This window comes from Gorilla gorilla, chromosome 18, assembly GCF_029281585.2.
Source record: "Gorilla gorilla gorilla isolate KB3781 chromosome 18, NHGRI_mGorGor1-v2.1_pri, whole genome shotgun sequence".
NCBI classification, from domain to species: domain Eukaryota; kingdom Metazoa; phylum Chordata; class Mammalia; order Primates; family Hominidae; genus Gorilla; species Gorilla gorilla.
In genome coordinates this window covers 35,055,333-35,076,535 of record NC_073242.2, presented here as the reverse complement: position 1 = coordinate 35,076,535, position 21,203 = coordinate 35,055,333, and the positions used below count along the sequence as shown (strand labels likewise).

The 21,203-nt window shown below is 48.7% G+C and overlaps 2 protein-coding genes across 16 annotated transcripts in view; one reads left to right on the top strand and one right to left on the bottom strand.

Moving 5' to 3' along the window:
- Positions 1 to 21,203, top strand: part of SNX29 (sorting nexin 29) — a 630,208-nt gene that overhangs the window by 139,920 nt on the left and 469,085 nt on the right. The window lies entirely within an intron of this gene.
- Positions 4,024 to 6,404, bottom strand: LOC129527643 (putative uncharacterized protein FLJ32790). Its single transcript, XM_055365899.1, is given in 3 exon segments — positions 4,024 to 4,455; positions 4,458 to 4,564; positions 6,135 to 6,404. Coding segments are annotated over 3 exon segments (582 nt in total). The 5' UTR covers positions 6,305 to 6,404; the 3' UTR covers positions 4,024 to 4,150.

Here is a 21,203-nt window from a genome sequence, read left to right as displayed (position 1 = left end):
ACTGGTCCATTTGGGAAGGGATGCCATAGCATGAGTTGTCCCAGGAGTGAGTGTCGCAAATGCCGTCCCAGTTCAGATGGAGCATCCCATCGCTGCATGTGAAGCACCTGAGATTCTACTCTAGAGCAGTCACTCGACTCTTGGAAACCCCAGAGGAGCTTGGCAAAGAAACTCATCAGCTCTGCCCCCCGAAGCAGCGAATGCTTCACTCACATCCCGCCAAGTGGCTTCCCTGGCTTCGTGTAATAATCTGCGCAGGTGGCTGCCTCTGTACTGTAATTGAGCTAGAGCTAGGTTATTTAATCCTCAGTGCCTGGGGATAATTGTGAAGTCTTCTATCGAGCAACCTTTCCCTCTCAGGTATCTCTGAAATTGCAAAGGGTGTTTTGTCCTGAGGCATTCAGAGGGACTGTATTCTTGTGGTTATTTACTACTGAAGAGAAGATGGTGTGTCCAGACCCACATGATTGTTCTCCTTCTGCAAGGCCCTCTGGTACTTCAGAAAATACAAAAGCCTGTTATGAAAAAGTTATTATTTTTTTTTGAGATGGAGTGTTGCTCTTATCGCCCAGGCTGGAGTGCAGTGGCACAATCTCGGGTCACTGAAACCTCCGCCTCCCGGATTCAAGCTATTCTCCTGCCTCAGCCTCATGAGTAGCTGGGATTACAGATGCCTGCCACCACCCTCAGCTAATTTTTGTACTTTTAGTAGAGGCAGGGTTTCACCATGTTGGCCAGGCTGGTCTCGAACTCCTGACCTTGTGATCCGCCCACTTCGGCTTCCCAAAGTGAAAAAGTTAATTATTTAGCAAAGCAGTAAAGACAGTTTGGAGCAAACTAAAACACCCATAATTCTGCCTCACGGATGCCTTGCATTTCTGCAGGTAGGTTCCCAGTTCTTGTTTCGGGCACACGGAGCTGTACCTGGGGTTGGAGTTGCAGCTGTGCCTGTTGCTCTCAGGAGGCCATGTGCCCTCAGGGCCAGGAGGGCACACTCAGAAGCTCAGCTGCCTGGGCTCAGGTTCCAGCTGAGTGGCCCCAGCCCCCTCAGTACCGTGTCCTTATCAAGATAGAGTGACAGGATCAACACCCAAATCATGGGCGGCCATGAAGATAACTGTGATGTGCTTAGAACAGCATCAGGATCAGAGTTAAGAGTCAATAAATAGGCCGGGCGCAGTGGCGCACGCCTGTAATCCCAGCACTTTGGGAGGCCAAGGTGGGCAGATCATTTGAGGGCAGGAGTTTGAGACTAGCCAGGCCAACATAGTGAGACTCTGTCTCTATAAAAAATAAAAAAAATTACCTGGATATGGTGGTGCGTACCTGTATTCCCAGCTAATTGGGAGGCTGAGGCAGGAGGATTGTTTGAGCCCAGGAGGTCAAGGCTGCAGTGAGTTATGATTACACCACTGCACTCCAGCCTGGGTGACAGGGCTAGACCCCGTCTCAAAAAGAAAAAGAAAAAGAAAAAAGAAATCCCCAGGGCAGTGAGTGTCTTCTGTCCCCTCTGGGCCCTTTCCCCTTGTCTGGAGTCACCCACATGGCCAGTGGCTTTGCTTTTCTGCCTCCTCTTCTGTCAGCTCTTAACACCAGTTCCTGACAAACCCTCAAAGCAAACTTCTGGAATGCTATGGGCTTGTTAAGAACACAGCAGGTCCGAGGAGAGTGGCATTTGATTTGTTTTTGGAGGCCCCATATTCCTTCTCCACTCTTCTTCCCTTTCCTTTTGGACGGAGTCTCGCTCTGTCGGCCAGGCTGGAATGCACTGGTGTAATCTCGGCTCACTGCAACCTCCGCCTCCCAGGTTCAAGTGATTCTCCTGCCTCTGCCTTCCGAGTAGCTGGGGTTAAAGGCACGCGCCACCATGCCCGGCTAATTTTTGTACTTTTAGTAGAGGTGGGGTTTTGCCATGTTGGCTAGGCTGGTCTCAGACTCCTGACTTCAGGTGATCCTCCTGCCTCGGCCTCCCGAAGTGGTGGGATTATAGGCATGAGCCACTGTGCCCAGCCCCCACCCTACTTCTCTAATAAAATGTGTCTGTTTATTATTCTAGTTCTGACTAGAATAATAATCTTCTATCAAAATAGAAGCTAGTAAAAGTAACAGTATATTCTGGTAAAACTGACTGTATGCCATGTATGGTGCTGAAGCATTTTTATTTATGTTTTCTCATTGAATCCCCCAGCAGCCTTCTGAGGTGTAGGTTATATTATTCTCTTTTGTATAAGAAAATGAGGCTTAGGAGGGTAAGTACCTGCCCAAGGCCTCATGGCTAGTAGAACAGATAGTTACTGAGCACCTACTGTGTGCCAGACATGGTGTCTAGCTGTAGTAAGTGGTGAATCTGTGAGAGACCCAGGTGTTCTTACTCCAAAACCTACACTCTTGCCAATTCTTATTTTTTTTTTTTTTTGAGATGGAGTCTCGCTCTGGCTGGAGGGCAGTGGCGTGATCTCGGCTCACTGCAAGCTCCGCCTCCCGGGCTCACGCCATTCTCCTGCCTCAGCCTCCCGAGTAGCTGGGACTACAGGCGCCCGCCACCACGCCTGGCTAATTTTTTGTAATTTTTTGTAATTTTTAGTAGAGACGGGGTTTCACTGTGTTAGCCAGGATGGTCTCAATCTCCTTTCCTTGTGATCCGCCCGCCTCGGCCTCCCAAAGTGCTGGGATTACAGGCGTGAGCCACTGCGCCTGGCCACACTCTTGCCAATTCTACATTACCTAAGGAGACACATTTCATTGTCACCAGCCAGGGCAAGCAGCAGTGGACTAGTCATATGTGGGCATCCAGGTCTGAGAGCCTTAAGCTTATCATTACTATTTTTGGAGGCAGGGTCTCTGTTGCCCAGGCTGGAGTGCAGTGGTGCATTCCTGGCTTACTGCAGCCTTGAACTCCTGGGCTTAAGCGATCCTCCTGCCTCAGCTTCCCAAGTAGCTGGGACTGAAGGTGCATGCCACCCCGCCCGGCTGTGTTTTAATGCTTATTTTGTAGAGATGGGAGTCTTGCTATGTTGCCTAGGCTGGTCTTGAACTCCTGGGCTCAGATAATCCTCCCACCTCAGCCTCTCAAAGTGCTGGGGTTACGACATGACCTACTATGCCTGGCCAAACACCAAATTTTAAAATGAAGAAAAATTTTCTTTTTACCAGTTTTATTTAACTATTGTCATTTTTAAAAAACTTAATTTGCGGCAACAATGTTTCAATAAAATTTTGGATTAAATAGTCCCATGGGTCCCAATCTGGGGGACCAGGAGGGTACAAATAGAAGATGCAGGTGAGAGAGAAACATTGTGAACCAGAGTAATGGAGGCTGACACAGATGCAGAGCAGTTAGGTCTTTCTGGAATAGCACGTGTCTCTGCCTTTGGCTGCGATATTTCAGCTCCGTTATTGGCAGGCTTTAATAACAAGCAGGGTAACCATCATAACACTTAAAACTGATAGACAAATGTGGTTCATGGGTGTGGAATGAGAGGCATTCTTGGTGGTAAGTAATGATTACGGGGCCAGGCATGGTGGCTAATGTCTGTAATCTCAGCACTGTGGGAGGCTGAGGTGGGTAGATCACCTGAGGTCAAGAGTTTGAGACCAGCCTGGCCAACATAGTGCAACCCGTCTCTACTAAACATACAAAAAACAATTAGCCGGGTATGGTGGTGGGTGCCTGTAATCCCAGCTACTCAGGAGGCTGAGGCAGGAGAATCGCTTGAACCCAGGAGGCGGAGGTTGCAATGAGCCGAGATCGTTGCCACTGCACTCCAGCCTGGGCAACAGAGTGAGACTCTATCTCAAAATAAACAGATTAATAAAGTAAATAGAAATTAGCTGGTCATGGTGGCACATGTCTGTGGTCTCAGCTTCTTGGGAGAATGAGGCAGGAGGATTGCTTGAGCCCAGGAGTTCGAGGCTGCATTGAGCAGTGATGATGACACTGCACCCCAGCCTGGGCAACAGAGCAAGACCTGCTTCTTACACATTTAAGGTAATGATTAGTACTCATTAGATGGTAAAGCAGCCGTCATTATGCGAGATGCCTCTCTGAAGTTATCCTGGGCTGTACAGCAACCCAGAAGGTACAGGCATTACTGGTCCATTGTACAGATGAGAAAGTCACTGAGGCAGAGGCCAAATACAGTGCTCAGAGTCACACAGCCAAACTTCTGGGGCTGCAGCTTCCATATCCAGCTGTATCCTCTTTCCCTCTTCTTCCTGGTTGACATGGCTGGGAAGCAGCAGTGTTTTGTGTTCCATAGGCTAAGCTGGCAACCTGATTCCTGCTGGTGGAGCTGCTGCCGCCTCTGCAATATGCTTTTGAAGGAGGAGCTGTTGGGCAGTGGGCCCTCATGGCTAGACCCTGTGCAGGGGGCCATGGTCCTTTGGGGGGTATGAGCACTGCCCTGTCTCGTTCTGGCTTTGCTTGTGTCTCTAGGCTAGGCTGCATGACTGGAAGGATGGGTGCTCTCCACACAGGTCCTGCCGTGGGTGTCTGAGGCTGCAGGGCACCAGCTCAGTCTCTGCAGCAGGCCTCACAGTGTCACTGTTTGGGCCAGGCAGAAAGCTAGAGAGAGACAGGAGAGGCAGGAACAGATCTGGTCAGCTGATCCAGCACCTGCAGAAGGCTGCAGCAGGACCGGCTCTGCGGGGTCAGAGCAGGGGCGGGTGTTGGGTGGGTGTTTTCATGTTGCTAGGGGGAGGTGCCACGTTGCCAGGTGTCCCTTGTAAGCTCTGCAGGGTGCTTTTAGGACATGGGTGCTGACTTGTGCTGTTTGACAGACATAGACTCTGTTCCCACTTGTTCTTATACTTAGAAAGGATTTTAGCTGTCCCTCCCCAGCCCTCATTTATACGGGAAGGCTTGGCTCAGGGAGCGTAAGGACATTGTGGTCATGCAGTGTGAAAATGGCAGAGGAATGGCGTTTCGAGTGTTGACAGGAGTGCTTTTCTTTTTGAAGAAAAAAGAGAGATTTCTTTCTTTGTATTTTCTTCTGTTCTTTTACTGTTTGCTGGATCCCTTTTTCCATTCAAACACAATTTATGGCCGGGGCAGTGGCGCACGCCTGTAATCCCAGCACTTTGGGAGGCTGAGGTGGGAAGATGGCTCGAATCCAGGAGTTCAAGACCAGCCTGGGCAACATAGCAAGACCCTTCCTCTACAAATAAAAGCATTTAAAAATTGGCCAGGTGCAGTGGCCCATGCCTGTAATCCCAGCACTTTGGGAGGCTGAGGCGGGCGGATTACTCTTGAGGTCAGGAGTTCGAGACCAGCCTGGCCAACACAGCGAAACCCCATCTCTACTGACAGTACAAAAATTAGCTGGGCATAGTGGTGGGCACCTGTGGTCCCAGGTACTGGGGGGCTGAGGCAGAGAATTGCTTAAACCTGGGAGGCAGAGGCTACAGTGAGCCAAGATCATACCACTGCATTACAGCCTAGGAGGTAGAGTGAGACTTTGTCTCAAAAAGAAAGAAAGAAAGAAAGGGGAGAGAGAGAGAGAGAGAGAAAAGAGAAAGAGAAAGAAAGAAAGAAAGAAAGAAAGTGTGTGGTGGTGGCACCTGGCATCTGCCTGTAGTTCCAGCTACTTGGGAGGCTGAGGTGGGAAGATTGTTTGAGCCTAGGAGGTCGAGGCTTTAGCGAATAATGATTATGACCCTGCACTCCAGCCTGGGTGACAGAGCAAGACCGTCTCAAAAAATAAAATTAAAAAATTAAAAAAACCCAATAGAAAAAATCCTGCAACTATTTCTGCCCAGTGTTCATAGTATAATATGATCGCCACACTGCTACTCTTGGTTTATATATATTGATGAACAAGAAGCAAAGGTCCTGCCCTCAGAAGCTGCCAGAACTGTGGGGAAGACAAGCAGCAAGCATTAGAAAGGCAAAGCCTATGCCCTGTTTTAAGGCATGTTTCAGGAAAGGGCTCTCTCAGATGTCAGCGGGGCTGAGGTCTCAGGATGGGGGGCTTGGCCTGTTTTGGTGGCGGGTGGTACCGCTGGCATTGCGCTGCCAGAAGTGAGGGGGAGAGTGAGTTGGAGGATGCTGGAGAGGGTGGCTCGTGTAGATTTTATCCCACGTACAATGGGAAGCCAGTGGAGGACTTGAAGCAGGGGCAATAGGATTTACTCACTTCCTTTTGCGAAGAGCAGGCTCTGAAGCGTGCTTGCCACGCAGAGCACACTCAGCAGTGCGTTCCTTCCGTCCTTCACTGCTCCTTCCCTCCGCCCTCCCTTGTACAGGCAGTGCTGAGGGCTCCCCTGTGTCTCGGGGTAGGGAGTCCTGAGTTGACTTAGTGGCCATAGTCTCAGGCTGCTGACAGTCCTGTCACTGCCCTAAGCACGGTGCCCTAACACCCGTGAGTCATAGAGCTGTGCTAGGTGCAGCAGGAGAGACGTGTCCCAGCGGGGAGTTCTGGAGCCAGGATGCGGGGTGGGGCGGTGCGCGGGCCGGTATCAGAGTCCTGGCTTCCAGCCTCAGCTCCACCACTTCCTAACTAGATTTCTCTTTCTTTTTTTCCTTAAAGACTCTCTGGTCCCCTGTCCTCATTTGTGAAATGAGGACATTCTCACGGCCGTCTCAGGGGTGTTCTGAGGTCCAAACGTACTAGCTTAGGAAGGCATTAGACTTGAGTGTGGAACCGGGCATCCTTTGTGATTGGAGCCTTCTCAGCTACCTGGAAGCTTTTACGGTGGGGAGCGGTGGGGCTCTAGTTCTTCCGGGTTAGGACTTTGCCCAGGAATGCAGAGGCAGTGGGAGGGAATGGGGGTAAATGTCCCGTGCCGCCTCACGCGGTTATTGATGGTAGGTGGTGGCGTTGCTCCAGGGAGGCCAGTTCCTCTTGAAGTCACATCTGGAGACCCCCTTGGGACCAATTTTTAAGCCCATTTGGTAGCTCCCCAAGGGTTCAAGTGCCAGCTCCAAACCCTAGTCCCGGGGTTTAGGGTTTGAATTCTAGGATGCTGCCTGGTTTCCCATTTCCATCCTGGTTTCTCTCCAGATGGCCTCTGCCAGTCTTCACATATCAAATCCATCCGTAAGTTCATTCCTATTTCTGGGGCAATTCTAGATTTTCCTTCAAAGAGTGCCTGGAAGGCCAGGTATGGAGGCTTACACCTGTAATCCCAGCACTTTGGGAGGCTGAAGCAGGCAGATCAATCACCTGCGGCCGGGAGTTCAAGACCAGCCTGGCCAACATGGTGAAACCCTGTCTCTACTAAAAATACAAAAATTAGCCAGGTGTGGTGGTGCATGCCTGTAATCCCAGCTACTCGAGAGGCTGAGGCAGGAGAATCACTTGAACCCAGGAAGTGGAGGTCGCAGTGAGACAAGATCACACCACTGCACTCCAGCGTGGGCGACAGAGTGAGACTTCATTTCAAAAGAAAAGAAAAGAAAAAAAAGAGCGCCTGGAAAATAGTAATAATACAAATACCTTCTTATTCATTTTACCTACCATAAACCAGGCTTTACCTTCACTAATGCTTAATCTTCATAGCATCCATGTAAAATAGGAGTGCTAGACTTGTTCTGTAGTTGAAGAAACTGAGAGGCTTTGCTGAAGGTCATACTGCTATTGGGTGGTGGAGGCAGGGTTCACACCCGCTCCCCCTCCTTGCCGTTCCTGGAGACCCACAAGCTTGTGTAATGCCCCACCTTCAGAGAAAAGCACCCAGGTCTCAGGATGTCCCCTTTGCTATAGACTGAATGTTTGTGTGCCCCTAAAATTCCTAGGTTGGAATCCTAATCCGCAGTGTGATGGTGTTAGGAGGTGGGCATTTGGGAGTTGATTAGGTCATGAGGCTGGAGCCCTCATGAGTGGGATTAGTGCCCTTAAAAAAGGGACCCCAGAGGTTGGGAATCGTGGCTCATGCCTGCAATCCCAGCACTTTGGGAGGCTGAGGCAGGAGGATTGCTTGATCCCAGAACTCGAGACCAGCCTGAATAGCACAGATAGACCCTGTCTCTACACACACACAAAAATTAGACTTGGTGGTGCGTGCCTATAGTCCCAGGTACTCGGAAGTGAGCCCACTTTGAGGTGAGCCCAGGAGTTTGAGGCCGCAGTGAGCCAAGATCATGCTACTGCACTCCAGCCTGGGCAACAGAGCAAGATCCTTTTCAAAAAAAAAAGGGACCCCAGAGACCTTGTTTACCCTTTCTGCCATGTAATGATGACACAGCAAGAAGGCGCCATCATTGAACCAAGAAGAGGACCCTCACCAGATCCCGAATCTGTCGGTGCCTTGATCTCAGACTTCCAGCTGCCAGAACTGTGAGAAATCAGTCCCCGTCGTTCACAGTGCACTGGGTCCACGGTGTTTTGTTTTCGCAGCCCTACTGGGCGGAGGTGCTCCTGCAAGAGGCCCTCTTTCCCTGGCCGTCCATCTAGAAGAGCGCAGCAACAGGCAATCTCATCCCATCCCCCCAAGTGCAGCACTTCCCTGGCTGCTGACTTCAGGTTTCAGAGCCCCCTGTAACCTCACTCCCCTCTTTAGTTTCTTTCCTGTAGCCCCCACTGGGATACAAGCTCCCTGAGTAGACACACTTTGTCTGCTAATTCATTGCCATTTTCCTCCTCCCCCAAATCCTGCCTGACAAGTAGTTTGTTCAAGAGACATTTAAAGAAGGAGGGAAGGAAGGAAGGAACAAAGGAACTAATGTTTATTTTAGTTCTAACAAGCATGGAGAGTTAAAAGTGCATTCTGCAGGAATGAATTGAAACCGAGTTCCCTGAGGGCGGGCTCCAGTCTGTTACAATCACCACTGTGTCTCTATTTCGGGATGCAGTGAAGGCCTGGTAATATGAGTTGCTCAAGGGAGTGGATTTTCACCTTTTTTCCTCTTGTGTCAGGGAGAGGCAGCTGGTTGTAGTGGAATGATGCATTACCAACTCTTTGCTTTCAGTGAATGGGAACACTTGGTTTTGATCCTGGCTCTGAGAGTAGTAGGTCGCTTGACCTCTCTGTGCCTCAGTTTCCCAAGCTATGAAGTGGAGGAGGCTTCCCTCAAGGATTCTTTGTGGTGCTGACCATCTGTTCTGGGAAAGGAGCCAGGATATCCACATTCTCATTTGCGGTGATTAAAGAACCACGTTGCTGAAGTTTCTCATGACTTGCCTGACCTCGTTAGTTTCTTTGATACCAAAGACAGGTGTCTTCCTTTCCCCCTTGCCTACTGTCTCCTTTATACACGTGGTGACATTCAGGTGAATTTGAATGGCTTTTGGCTAGGCAAGCCAGTATCAGTAAACACACTGGCTTGGACATGTGGCCCATAACTTTTTATACCCGAGGCCAGGTGTTGGCCGACGTGGGAAGAGGGCTGGAAAAAGGCAGAATGGTATTTGTGTGAGTGCCCAGACCCCTGTGGACTGTTTTGCTGAGATGCTGTCTTATGGAGTTTGTAGAGGTGAATCAACAACTGTCTTTGTGAAAGGCAAATGTCACCTTGAGGTTTTAATTCTGAGTGGCCAGCAGCCTTTACATTGCCACTGTATATCATCAGAGCCACTAGAATATTAGATATGTAAATCCTTTCTGCACTTTATACATCCTTTAGTTTCGTAGGGCCCTGTTGTCAGTGATCACGGCAAGTTGAGAAGCAATGTGTTGGGGTGGAAAGAACATGGGTCAGGCAGACCACATCACTGCTGTTCAAGAGCTGTGTGGCTACGTGCAGTGGTTCCTGGCTGTAATCCCAACACTTTGGGAGGACAAGGCAGGAGTATTGCTTGAGGCCAGGAGTTCAAAACCAGCCTGGGCAACATAGTGAGACCCCCTCTCTTTACAAAAGAAGAAGAAAAAAAAGCCAGACATGGTGGCACGTGCCTGTAATCCCAGCTACTCGGAAGGTTGAGGCAGGAAGATCTCTTGAACCCAGGAGTTGTAGGCTACTGTGAGCCTTGATCACACCACAGCCTGGGTGACAGAGTGAGACCATGTCTTAAAGAGAAAGATCTATGTGACCCCGGGCAAATGCTTTAATTTCTCTGAACTCGTCTTCCCAGTCCTTGAAATGGTGGTAATATTATCCCCTTGGTGGATTCCTGGGAGTTATATGAAGTGTCTGTTGTATCTGGGAACCTCATTGGAGGCTCATAGATAGATTTCAGATGCCTCTTGCAATTGTGTGCAAAATCGTGCTTGTGTGTTTGTGCACATATGTGGATTTTCCTGGGGAGAAGTTCCTTTGCTTTCACGACTCTCCTTCAGAGTGTTCCAGGCTTTAGAAAAAAGTAAGAAACACGAAACACTTCATGTAGTTAGCAGGTGGTAATTGCACATAGGGTCTGGGGCAACACTGGCAATCGTAGTATCATTATTTTTGTTTTTACTGTTCTGCTTGCTGATGTTAAACCAGCTACACTGGCTGTGTTCTTATGCACATCCCTACATGTATTAGCAGTGGGAACCTGGGCAAGTTATTTAAGCTAACTGTGCCTCAGTGTTCTCGTCTATAAAACGGGGCTATCATAGTACCCCTCTGACACAGTTGTGAGGATTAAATGAACTAACAGATGGAAGATACTCAGAAGATACACTATGTAAATTACCACCTGAGCTATCGAAGGGTGTTATATGCTATGTAAATTATACCTTGATAAGAAAAATTGGAAAAAAAATCCAAGAGAGTATCTGGCATCTTAAAGACTGAATAACTGGTAGGTGTGATCATTATCAACACCCTCAAAGGGTACGTTGCTGACTAATCTTCCTGAAAACAACATCTGGGCCTTATTGTTGAACTGCAAATAGGTTGACCTGATTTTCCATCTTACTGAAACCATCCCTACTGCAGAGGCCCTGAAGTTCCCTTTAGCTGATATCTACCCCTCAATCCTCACTCTGGTTAAGAGGACATAAACCAGGCTACTCTTTCTGTGAGGCCTGAAAATTGGAAGTGATCAGGCAGGATGGTGGTTCTCAGCTGGGGGTGATTGCAATCCCCAGGGGACATTTAGCCATGTCTGGGACATATGGTTGTCACACCTGGGATGAGGGTCCTTCCGGCATCTGCTAAGTAGAGCCCAGGGATGCTGCTGAATGTCCTGTGGTGGACAGGACAGGTCCTCCCAACAGGACAGCTCCTCCCAACACAGCATTATCTAGTCCCAAACGGCAGTACTTGAGAAACCCCAAGACAGAAGGAAGCAGCAGGGCCGTTTTCCAGGAACCGTATTTTGTCTTAGGCTTTTTTTTTTTAAAACCTCTCGCCTCCTGCATAGGTCAAGGAATGAAACTTAGGAAAAAATGAGCCTAAAGAAAATGACACATCCCAGGGAGCATTTGTTTGTGTGTGTGCGCATGCATGTGTGTGTGTATGTTTGGGAGCTTTTTCGTGCCATCACTCCTGCAATGAAGATGGTGATTTAGGAAGGCAGTAGATGCATAAGGATACACACCTGTGGAATGCACCAGACTAAGTGATCCTGACTCCGTAGCTGCGGAAGTACCGTCACTTCTGCGGAAACCAGCTCACTGGTACTACTTTACTAGAGCTTAATCAAAATTCATTCAGTTGATATTTGTTGGTGTTTACAACAGCTTTGTCTCCCTTCACCTCCTTTTTAACAACAAAGTTTCTACTCTTGAGTTAATTTCGTTTGAATATATGGTTATTTGGGGGCTGGAGGTTGCAAGAAAGCGGCTCAGGCTTTATTCCTGCCAATTTCAGGAAGAGCCACATTGGAGCCACCAGGGGGCGCCCTAGTCTTTTCTCTGCCGCTTTCCTTCCGCAGCTGCGGGTGGTGGTTATCTGAATTTTTCATGTCCAGCGCGGTACCCCTTTCAGTGGTGAGGTCGCGAGTGGTGGTGGTGTTGAGAGCAGTGGTCTTTTCTAGTTGAAAAACATCAAGCATGCATGCAGCTTTCTGTTCACCATCAGTATAGCGCAGTCATGCATTGCCAGTCACTTTGTGGTCCTGTTCTAAAAGGGAATTTGCAGCTAATCAGAAAACATTTCCCGTGTTATTGCTTTTCATGAGATATAGTTGATTAGCTGTGGGTATTCAGCTTTTGAATCCCGATTGTTGCCTTCTTGCCCCTTTTTTGGGGCTGGGGAGTGAAGGTGATAGAGTGAGGTGAGCCCAGACCATCCGGCCCATTTGTTTCCTTTTAATTTGTTAGAGCTTTTGATTGTGAGCCAGGGCAGAAAGGGCAAGAAAAACATCCTTACTTGTCAATAGGCTGTGTTGAGGGGGTCCTTTTTTTTCCTCTTGGCTATTATTGGAAGAGATTCTCAACGCTAGTGAGGCGTTCTGGCTCATCCCCTAGCAACACAATTCCAAACATTCGGCAGCTCCAGAAATGAAGTTGAGGAGTGCTGTAGTAACATCAGAGAGAGATGCGAGGCCCCGCAGCCAGCCGCTTGCTTGGCTAAGGGCTCGATGATAAAATTTTAGGATGAGATGGTGGGGCAGTGGCCGTTAAATCGGCTGCAGTCTGAGCCCCCTGCCCCTTAACTGCCGAGAAGTGAACCTAGGTGGCGTGGCCAATATAGATCCCTCACGCTGGGCATCTTTCTTTAAAGGGAAAACTTCCTACTGAATTTTGTGTATTAGCCCTTCAGTGACTGCCTTAGTGTCTTAGTAATTGGAAGGTTCCAGGTGGCATTTAGACATGCCTCACTTCTTTATCATCTGTTTATTCATTCCCCAAACATTTACCAAGCATCTCTCATGTGCTGGGCGCAGTTCTAGGTGCTGAGGAGCCAGAGGTGGGGATCCAGCTTGGCCATGCATAAGCTCTGTGTCACACGTTAAAATTTCCCCATCATTAAAATGCAGATTTAAGAGTGCCAGCACCATGGGCTGTTGTGAGGACTAAATGAGTTCATACACAGAGAGTGCTTTGACATTTCGCTCAGCACTCAGGAGATGTTAGCTCTTCTCACATGGGCCCTGCCCACAGAGCATTCTAGTGGAGGTAATGATGGTAATAAAGAAATGATGAATGATTGGATGGGGCAAAACGGGAGGCAATGGGGTCATGTGGGAGTGATGTACTCTTTGTTATCTGTGGCACTGAACAACCCCCACTCGATCCACCCATGGGAATGAGTTCCCCGTGAAGTGGGAAATTCCTAATGGAAGTTTTAGGTTATGCAGTACAGCTCCCAACTCCTTACCTGGAAAAAGACCAGTGCTGGATGCTGGTCACTCATATAGACCCTGGATTCCTTGCTCCCAGGAGGGGAAGGAGGAACCGATGACAGCAGGATGAATGTAGCAAGGATAGGGTGGCTGAGGTCCAGAGGGCCACAGGAGGGAAAGGTTAAGGGCTGGGTGCGGGGGAGGTCAGGAGGTCTTGCACAGATGGGGATGCTGGGCCAGAAGGGAACCTCTCTGCAGTGTGCAAAGGGGGCTGACAGTGATCTTCCAGGCTGCACCTCTGGTTCTGTCACTAAGCACTGCAGGATGTCCGGATGGGCTTGAGGAGCTGTTGTCGCCATTATGAAGCCCTTGAGGAAGCATTGGTGATGGTGCTGCCGAGTACTGAGTCTGTCCTTGTCACCCATTAACTCACGCGTGTCTGCGATCCTGTGAGAGCTTGCGGTGATCCCCATTTCACAGAGGAGACGGGAGTGCTTACCGGTAGATAAACCTGGCCAGCATCACACAGCCAGTGGCTGGTGAAGCTGGGTTGCACAGCTAGGCTCTTACTCCGGGAAGAATATGTTTTAGCTTCACCTGGAGACCCTGCACCAAGCCAGAGGGCATTTTGAAGGGGCTGTATTTCAGGCCGACTTCCCGCATCTGGCTGGTTGTTCCCTGCCTCACCAGGCTCTCACTTGTCTGTGGTTAATGATCCAGGCTGCAGTGAGTTCACAAGGTCTCAGTATCATTTCTGTGCTCTTGGTTTGGGCCACACATGATTTTTTTTTTTTTGGTCCTTTTTAGCATTTGATCATTTTATTTGAGGTCTGCTGCATTCCTCCTGACCTCCCTAACAGCTCAGACTCTTAATTTGTTTACAGACTTTCAGGAAGGGCTGTCCCTGAACTGTAAGCTAGGATCAACTTTTGGTCTAGAGGTTTCTAGCCGGCTGTCTCAGCTGGGCCAGGCAGCAGCTTATGTAACCGTTTGATGCAATTCAGAGCCAATCCAAAATGGGCCTCTCGCTCAGGGGATGAGACGCGGTCAGACTTGTTTGAAATGTCAGCTTTGTTTGAGCTGGGACAGCTCGGTTTGTAAAGTTGGAAGGTGGGGGTGGTGGGGAGGCAGCTGGGTGTGAGTTTATTGGGAAGGAGTAGCCTGACTGGGCTGCTTCATTAAAGTTGGGGGAGCTGCACCGCCCTGGAGGAGAGCACCCCAGGCTCCTGCAGTCCCACATGAAGGGCTCACGTCCTGGCTTTGCCCTTTACTTTGTCCGTTTCCTTATTTCCAAAAGGAGGCGAATAGCACTCGCTATGTGCAGTGCCCGCACACGCTGGGCCCAGAGGACGTGCTCAGTACGTGGCCGGGGTGCTTAACGTTTTGGTTGCAGCCCAGCAGTTCTAACCCTTCCCCTGCCCCCTCCTTCAACTCCTTTTCCTCCTGCCCTAGACCTTATATTAATGTTAAAAATTTGTATTTAAATTTTTGTTTTGCATAAGTATATATTTACATGGAACAAAACTCAAAAGGTACATATGGGATACCGTAAAGGATTTCTCTTCCACTCCCACGTCAGCCACCTTGCTCCCCGTCCAGGACTCTAACCATTGGAGTTCACCTTCTGGAAGAACGTCGCTGCCCAGTTGAATAGGGGGTTGGGCATACTGGAGCTCCCACTTGCAGTGGCCACCGCGTGCCCTTTGATGGGACGTTACATTGCATTTCAGCAGCACCCAGCTGCTTCCAGGTGTCTGTACACACCGTCGGTTTCATGTGCGCAGACGATTCAGTTTCATGCGCGCCTGATTCACTTTCATGCTCTTCCGTCTGCCGGGACACCCTCCCCTCTCCTCCTCTTTTGCCTGGGTCGTGCTTATTCATCCTGTAAGACACAGCTTAGGCGTCGCCTCCTCCAGACAGACAGACACGTGAAGATCAAGGGGCTAGCTTTGTCATCAGTAAAGCTGGTTGGAAAACAGAGCTTTGAACCTGTGGGAAGGTGGGCTTACAAAACCTCGTCCCTGAGTCTAACAGTCAGAGGTAGAGACCCCCTCAGGGCAGCTCCTGAGCACACCTTTGGGGGGGGGGGGGTGAACAGGTGGGTGGGCCCTGAGAGAACCCACAGGAGCTGAGCTGAGGAAGAGCGCCTCCTGTCTGGCCCAAGTGGGCCAGGTCACTCCCTGCATCGTGGGAGCAGAGAGTGCGGGACAGAAAGAGTGCGGGTGGGAACTGGGGAGTGGGGACCTACTTCATGTGAAAATGGGAGGTCAGAGAACTGGCGGTTCCCCTCCAGCACAGAGCACTTCATGAGGAAAGAGACACTTAGGTTTCAGGCTGTTGTTAGATACATGGCTGTGGCTGGTGACTTTGCTGAGGTTCTGTTTTCTGTTCTGCAGAATGGGACTAATTACCTGTCTTTCACATGTTTGCTGTGAACATTGGCTAAAATAAAGTAGGTAGAGAGTGGTGTCTGAGTCTGCGAGGTGGTCAGCTCAGCACTAAACCCAGGGCCCTTGGTTCCGTTTTCTTGTACCGCCCTTCTCCCTGATTCTTCTCGAACCTCCCATCTCCTCTTCCCCTGAAGGAAGGAAGAGGCACCGTGATTTTTGAATGGGGTTGTGTAGCTCGTAGGGGAGTTGGGTGTGTGTGAGGAAGGGCCAGTGAGTTGGTGCTGCATTGTTCCTGGGTAGTTAGGTGGCAGCTGGCAGCTCAGTATTTAGTGACCTAAACAGGGAGGCTCCAGGGACAGGAGCAGATGCAGCCTGTCTGAGGGCGGCTCTGCCCTTGGCTCTTGGGTCCCCCACAGCGTTCTGGCCCGGACTCCCGGTGAGGGTGGAGTCCTGTCGGCCTCCAGAAGGAAGCCCGGTTCTGACCATGCCCTCTACCCTTTTGTATTCAGACTCCCACCAGCATCTGGGAGGACTTGCACCAGCCTGCTGTGCCCTTTTGATTCGGGGAGTGTGGATCCCTGGGCTGAGGGGCGGAGCAGAATGCCTATTGTGCCTATGTTCCTGGGGTGCTGGCCCACCTCCCTCTGTGGTGCAGTGCCCTCATGACTGCCTGGCTCTGAGATGGAAGGACCCTAAACGCAAATCCATCTCTGGAGTGGCACTCTCCCGTGAGCGCTAGGCATGATGAACCCGGGATGCATGGTACTTGATCAGTGTGCAGGCACTGTGCTCAGTACCGGACATGGATTTCCCCTGTCTAGTCCTTGCAGCGACCCCATGCAGCGGCTACTGTTATCGCCTCTCTCTCATCGAGCAGAATCAAGGCTCAGCGATGGAGGAACTTGTCCAGCACAGGGAGTCCTTGGTGGGAGAGCATGGGACTTCAAAGCCCACCTCTTAAACTGTGAGCCCAATACCTTCTGGCTTTTCATCCTTCAGTCATTCATTCACCAAATGTTTACAAAGGCCTGCTGTGTGTCATGTGCTGTGCTGGCTCTAGGAAGGGTGTCTCCACTGCGGCACTGTCAACCTTTGGATTGGATCATCCTTGGCCGTCCTGTGCATTGTAGGAAATTTTGCGGTGTCTCTGGCCTCTACCCACTAGTTGCTGGTAGCACCACCACCAGTTGTGATAGAGAAGTGTCTGTGGACAGTGCCCAGCGTCCTCCAGGGGAGCGGGGTAGGTAAAACTGCCCTTGGTTGAAACCCGCTGCTCTAGGAATCCATAAGCAGAAGAGACATGTCAGGTGGGGCTCTGTCCTCTACGGTAAAGTAAAGCTGGACAAGAGGAAGGACGGTGCATGCTGGAGGGGCTGCTGTGTCCAGATCGGGCTGTCTGCAGAGGGCTGTCTGACAAGGTGACTTTTGAGTAGGGGCCTGAATAAAGTGAGGAAGAGATCATGGGGATGTGGAAGGAAGAGTGTGCTTGGCAGAGGGAACGGCCAGGACAGAGGCCCTGGGTGGGGGCGCTGGGTGTGGTTGGGGCAGGAGGAGATGAGGCAGAGAAGTTGGGGATGGGGTGGGTGGGGTGGCCTCAGCTTTCACCCTGAGTGAGTAGGGGTGCTGCTGGGGACATTAGAGCAGAGGTGGTGAGACAGGTCATCTGGCCCCTGTGTGGACTGGGGGACAGCAGGGAGGGCAGCTGGCAGGTCACAATGTAGGCAGCAGATGCTGGCCACCTGGGGGAGGGCTGGGGACTTTCTGATTAGGAGGATGACCTTTGGGTTTTCTCCACATTGAAACGATCAGTGCAACACCTGCCCACGGTGAAAACACCCATCCATGGCCCATCTCTTCTCAATTCCCAGGACGAAGAGTGCCACGAAGAGTGCCTCTCCAGTCTTTCAGCTGTTACTTCATTGGAGGGACACTCTTCTACCACCATTTCTTGAATTGGCACGTTTTAGACATTACCAGTTTCCTGCTGGAATAGGTAGAGGTTGTGCATGCGCATCCTGAGCATCCTGCTGGGCTGAAGGGAGCAACCTATTTTGTTCTCTCCTTTCTCAGGGCTCCGCATTATTTTCTTCTTCATCCGGGTGTCCTAATGTACCTTTGTGGCCCCCACAACTTTTTTTTTTTTTTTTTTTTTTTTGCCTTGCAGAACCTTTAGCATCTCTCTCATTCTGTTCTTCCTCCTACTAAATGGTTGACCCCCAATTTTATTTATTTATTTTTATTTTTTCGAGACAGAGTCTCGCTCTGTTGCCCAGGCTGGAGCACAGTGGCGTGATCTTGGCTCACTGCAACCTCCACCTCCCAGGTTCAAGCGATTTTCCTGCCTCAGCCTCCTGGGTAGCTGGGATTATAGGCATGTACTACCATGCCTGGCCAATTTTTGTATTTTTACTAGAGACAGAGTTTCACCATGTTGGCCAGGCTGATCTTGAACTCCTGACCTCAAGTGATCTGCCTGCCTTGGCTTCCCAAAGTGCTGGGATTGCCGGCACGAGTCACTGTGCCTGGCCTGACCCCCAATTTTAATCATCTTATGTTGGCAGCTGTAGTTTTAGTCATAGCTGTCTCTTGGTAATAATGAAAAAGGAAAGTATCTTTTTAATTTAAATATACTTTTAAGTTCTGGGATACATGTGCAGAATGTTCATGTTTATTACATAGGTATACTCGTGCCATGGTTTTTTGCTGCACCCATCAGCCCGTCATCTACATTAGGTATTTCTCCTAATGTTCTCCCTCCCCTAGCCCCCTACCCTCAGACAGGCCCCAGTGTGTGATGTTCCCCTCCCTGTGTCCATGTGTTCTCATTGTTCAACTCCCACTTATGAGTGAGAACATGTGGTGTTTGGTTTTCTGTTCCTGTGTTAGTTTGCTGAGAATGATGGTTTCCAGCTTCATCCATGTCCCTGCAAAGAAGACGAACTCATCCTTTTTTATGGCTGCATAGTATTCCATGGTGTATATGTGCCGCATTTTCTTTATCCAGTCTGTCATTGATGGGCATTTGGGTTGGTTCTAAGTCTTTGCTATTGTGAATAGTGCCGCAGTAAACATCCGTGTGCATGTGTCTTTATAGTAGCATGATTTACAATCCTTTGGGTATATACCCAGTAATGGGATTGCTGGGTCAAATGATATTTCTGGTTCTAGATCCTTGAGGAATTGCCACACTGTCTTCCACAATGGTTGAACTGATTTACACTGCCACTAACAGTGTAAAAGCATTTCTATTACTCCACATCCTCTCCAGCGTCTGTTGTTTCCTGACTTTTTAATGATCGCCATTCTAACTGACGTGAGATGGTATCTCATTGTGGTTTTGATTTGCATTTCTCTAATGGCCAGTGATGATGAGCTTTTTTTCATATGTTTGTTGGCCACATAAATGTCTTCTTTGGAGAAGTGTCTGCTCATATCCTTCGCCCACTTTTTGATGGGGTTGTCAAAAGCTGGAAGCATTCCCTTTGAAAACCGGCACAAGACAAGGATGTCCTCTCTCGCCACTCCTATTCAACATAGTATTGCAAATTCTGGCCAGGGCAATCAGGCAAGAAAAAGAAATAAAGGGTATTCAGATAGGAAGAGTAGAAGTCAAATTGTCTCTGTTTGCAGATGACATGATTGTATATTTAGAAAACCCCATTGTCTCAGCCCAAGATCTCCTTAAGCTGATAAGCAACTTCAGTAAAGTCTCTGGATATAAAATCAATGTGCAAAAATCACAAGCATTCCTATACACCAATAATAGCCAAATCATGAGTGAACTCCCATTCATAATTGCTACAAAGAGAATAACATACCTAGGAATAAAACTTACAAGGGATGTGAAGGACCTCTTCAAGGAGAACTACAAACCACTGCTCAAGGAAATAAGAGAGGATACAAACAAATGGAAAAACATTCCATGCTCATGCATAGGTAGAATCAATATCGTGAAAATGGCCATACTGCCTAAAGTAATTTATAGATTCAATGCTATTCCCATCAAGCTACCATTCACTTTCTTCACAGAATTAGAAAAAAACTGCTTTAAATTTCATATGGAACCAAAAAAGAACCCATATAGCCAAGGTAATCCTAAGCAAAAAGAACAAAGCTGGAGGCTTCATGTTACCTGACTTCAAACTATATTACAAGGCTACAGTAACCAAAACAGCATGGTACTGGTACCAGAACAGATATATAGACCAGTGGAACAGAACAGAGGCCTCGGAAATAATGCCACAAATGATCTTTGACAAACCTGACAAAATAAGCAATGGGGAAAGGATTCCCTATTTAATAAATGGTGCTGGGAAAACTGGCTAGCCATATGTAGAAAACTGAAACTGGACCCCTTCCTTGCACCTTATACAAAAATTAACTCAAGATGGATTAAAGACTTAAATGTAAGATCTAAAACCATAAAAATTCTGGAGGAAAACCTAGGTAATACCATTCAGGACATAGGCATGGGCAAAGACTTCATGACTAAAACACCAAAAGCAATGGCAACGAAAACCAAAATTGACAAATGGGATCTAATTAAACTACAGAGCTTCTGCACAGCAAAAGAAACTATCATCAGAGTGAACAGGCAACCCACAGAATGGGAGAAAATTTTTGCAATCTATCCATCTGACAAAGGGCTAATATCCAGACTCTACAAGGAACGTAAACAACTTTGCAAGAGAAAAACAAGGAAAGTGTCTTCTTAATGTTTCCTTGTCTCCATGATCATCCTTCTGTGATGTTTTTGTAATCATCAACTTATTCTTCATTCCTAGAGTCCTAATTATGTGATTAGAACCCTTCTAGAACCCTGCTAAAAAAGATGAACTACACTTGCAAAAGTGACCTATACTCGCTTCAGTTTCCTGGAATTGGAAGCCTGCATTCCAGATGAGGCAGCAGAAAAAAGTCAGAGTTTGTTTCCTTGAAACGGTGGCTACCACTTGACCCCATACCATCTGGCAGTTGTGTGCCTTGTTTGAAAATCAAGGCATAGTTTGATGCTTGTGGGTACTGAGCTGCCAGGAGAATCTTCTCAAGAAAAATCAGGCACAGAGATCACCCAGGCTATGGTTCTTTGAGGTCAATGCTTTTAAAAAAACTTGTGGCCAGGTGTGATGGCTCATGCCTGTAATCCCAGCACTTTGGGAGGCCGAGATGGGCAGATCACCTGAGGTCAGGAGTTCGAGACCAGCCTGGCCAACTTGGTGAAACCCCATCTCTACTAAAAATACAAAAATTAGCTGGGCGTGGTGGTGCATGCCTGTAATCCCAGCTATACAGGAGGCTGAGGCAGGAGAATCTCTTGAACCCGGGAGGCAGAGGTTGCAGTGAGCCGAGATTGCACCACTGCACTCCAGCCTGGGTGACAGAGCGAGACTCCATCTCAAACAAACAAACAAACAAAAAACCCAAACGAAGAAACTTGTTGCCACTTTTTCTTTGACCTTCAGGTTCTCCAGATCTCCAGGATCGTTCCAGGATTAGCTGTGGGTTGGGGCCATTATTTTCATAAAGTGTAGTTGGAAGGTTCCTTAAATAGTGGATGTACCCGTCACTGTGAATACTGGAAACCTCTTGTTATGTTTATCCGTGCAAATCTTTGTTACAAATAGTTGGCAACCCTTGTCTTTATTGTTGTGCATTGTATGCAGAGCTTTCTTTGCTTTCCAGACATAAGATCCAAAAGACAAATTGTACTGAAGAA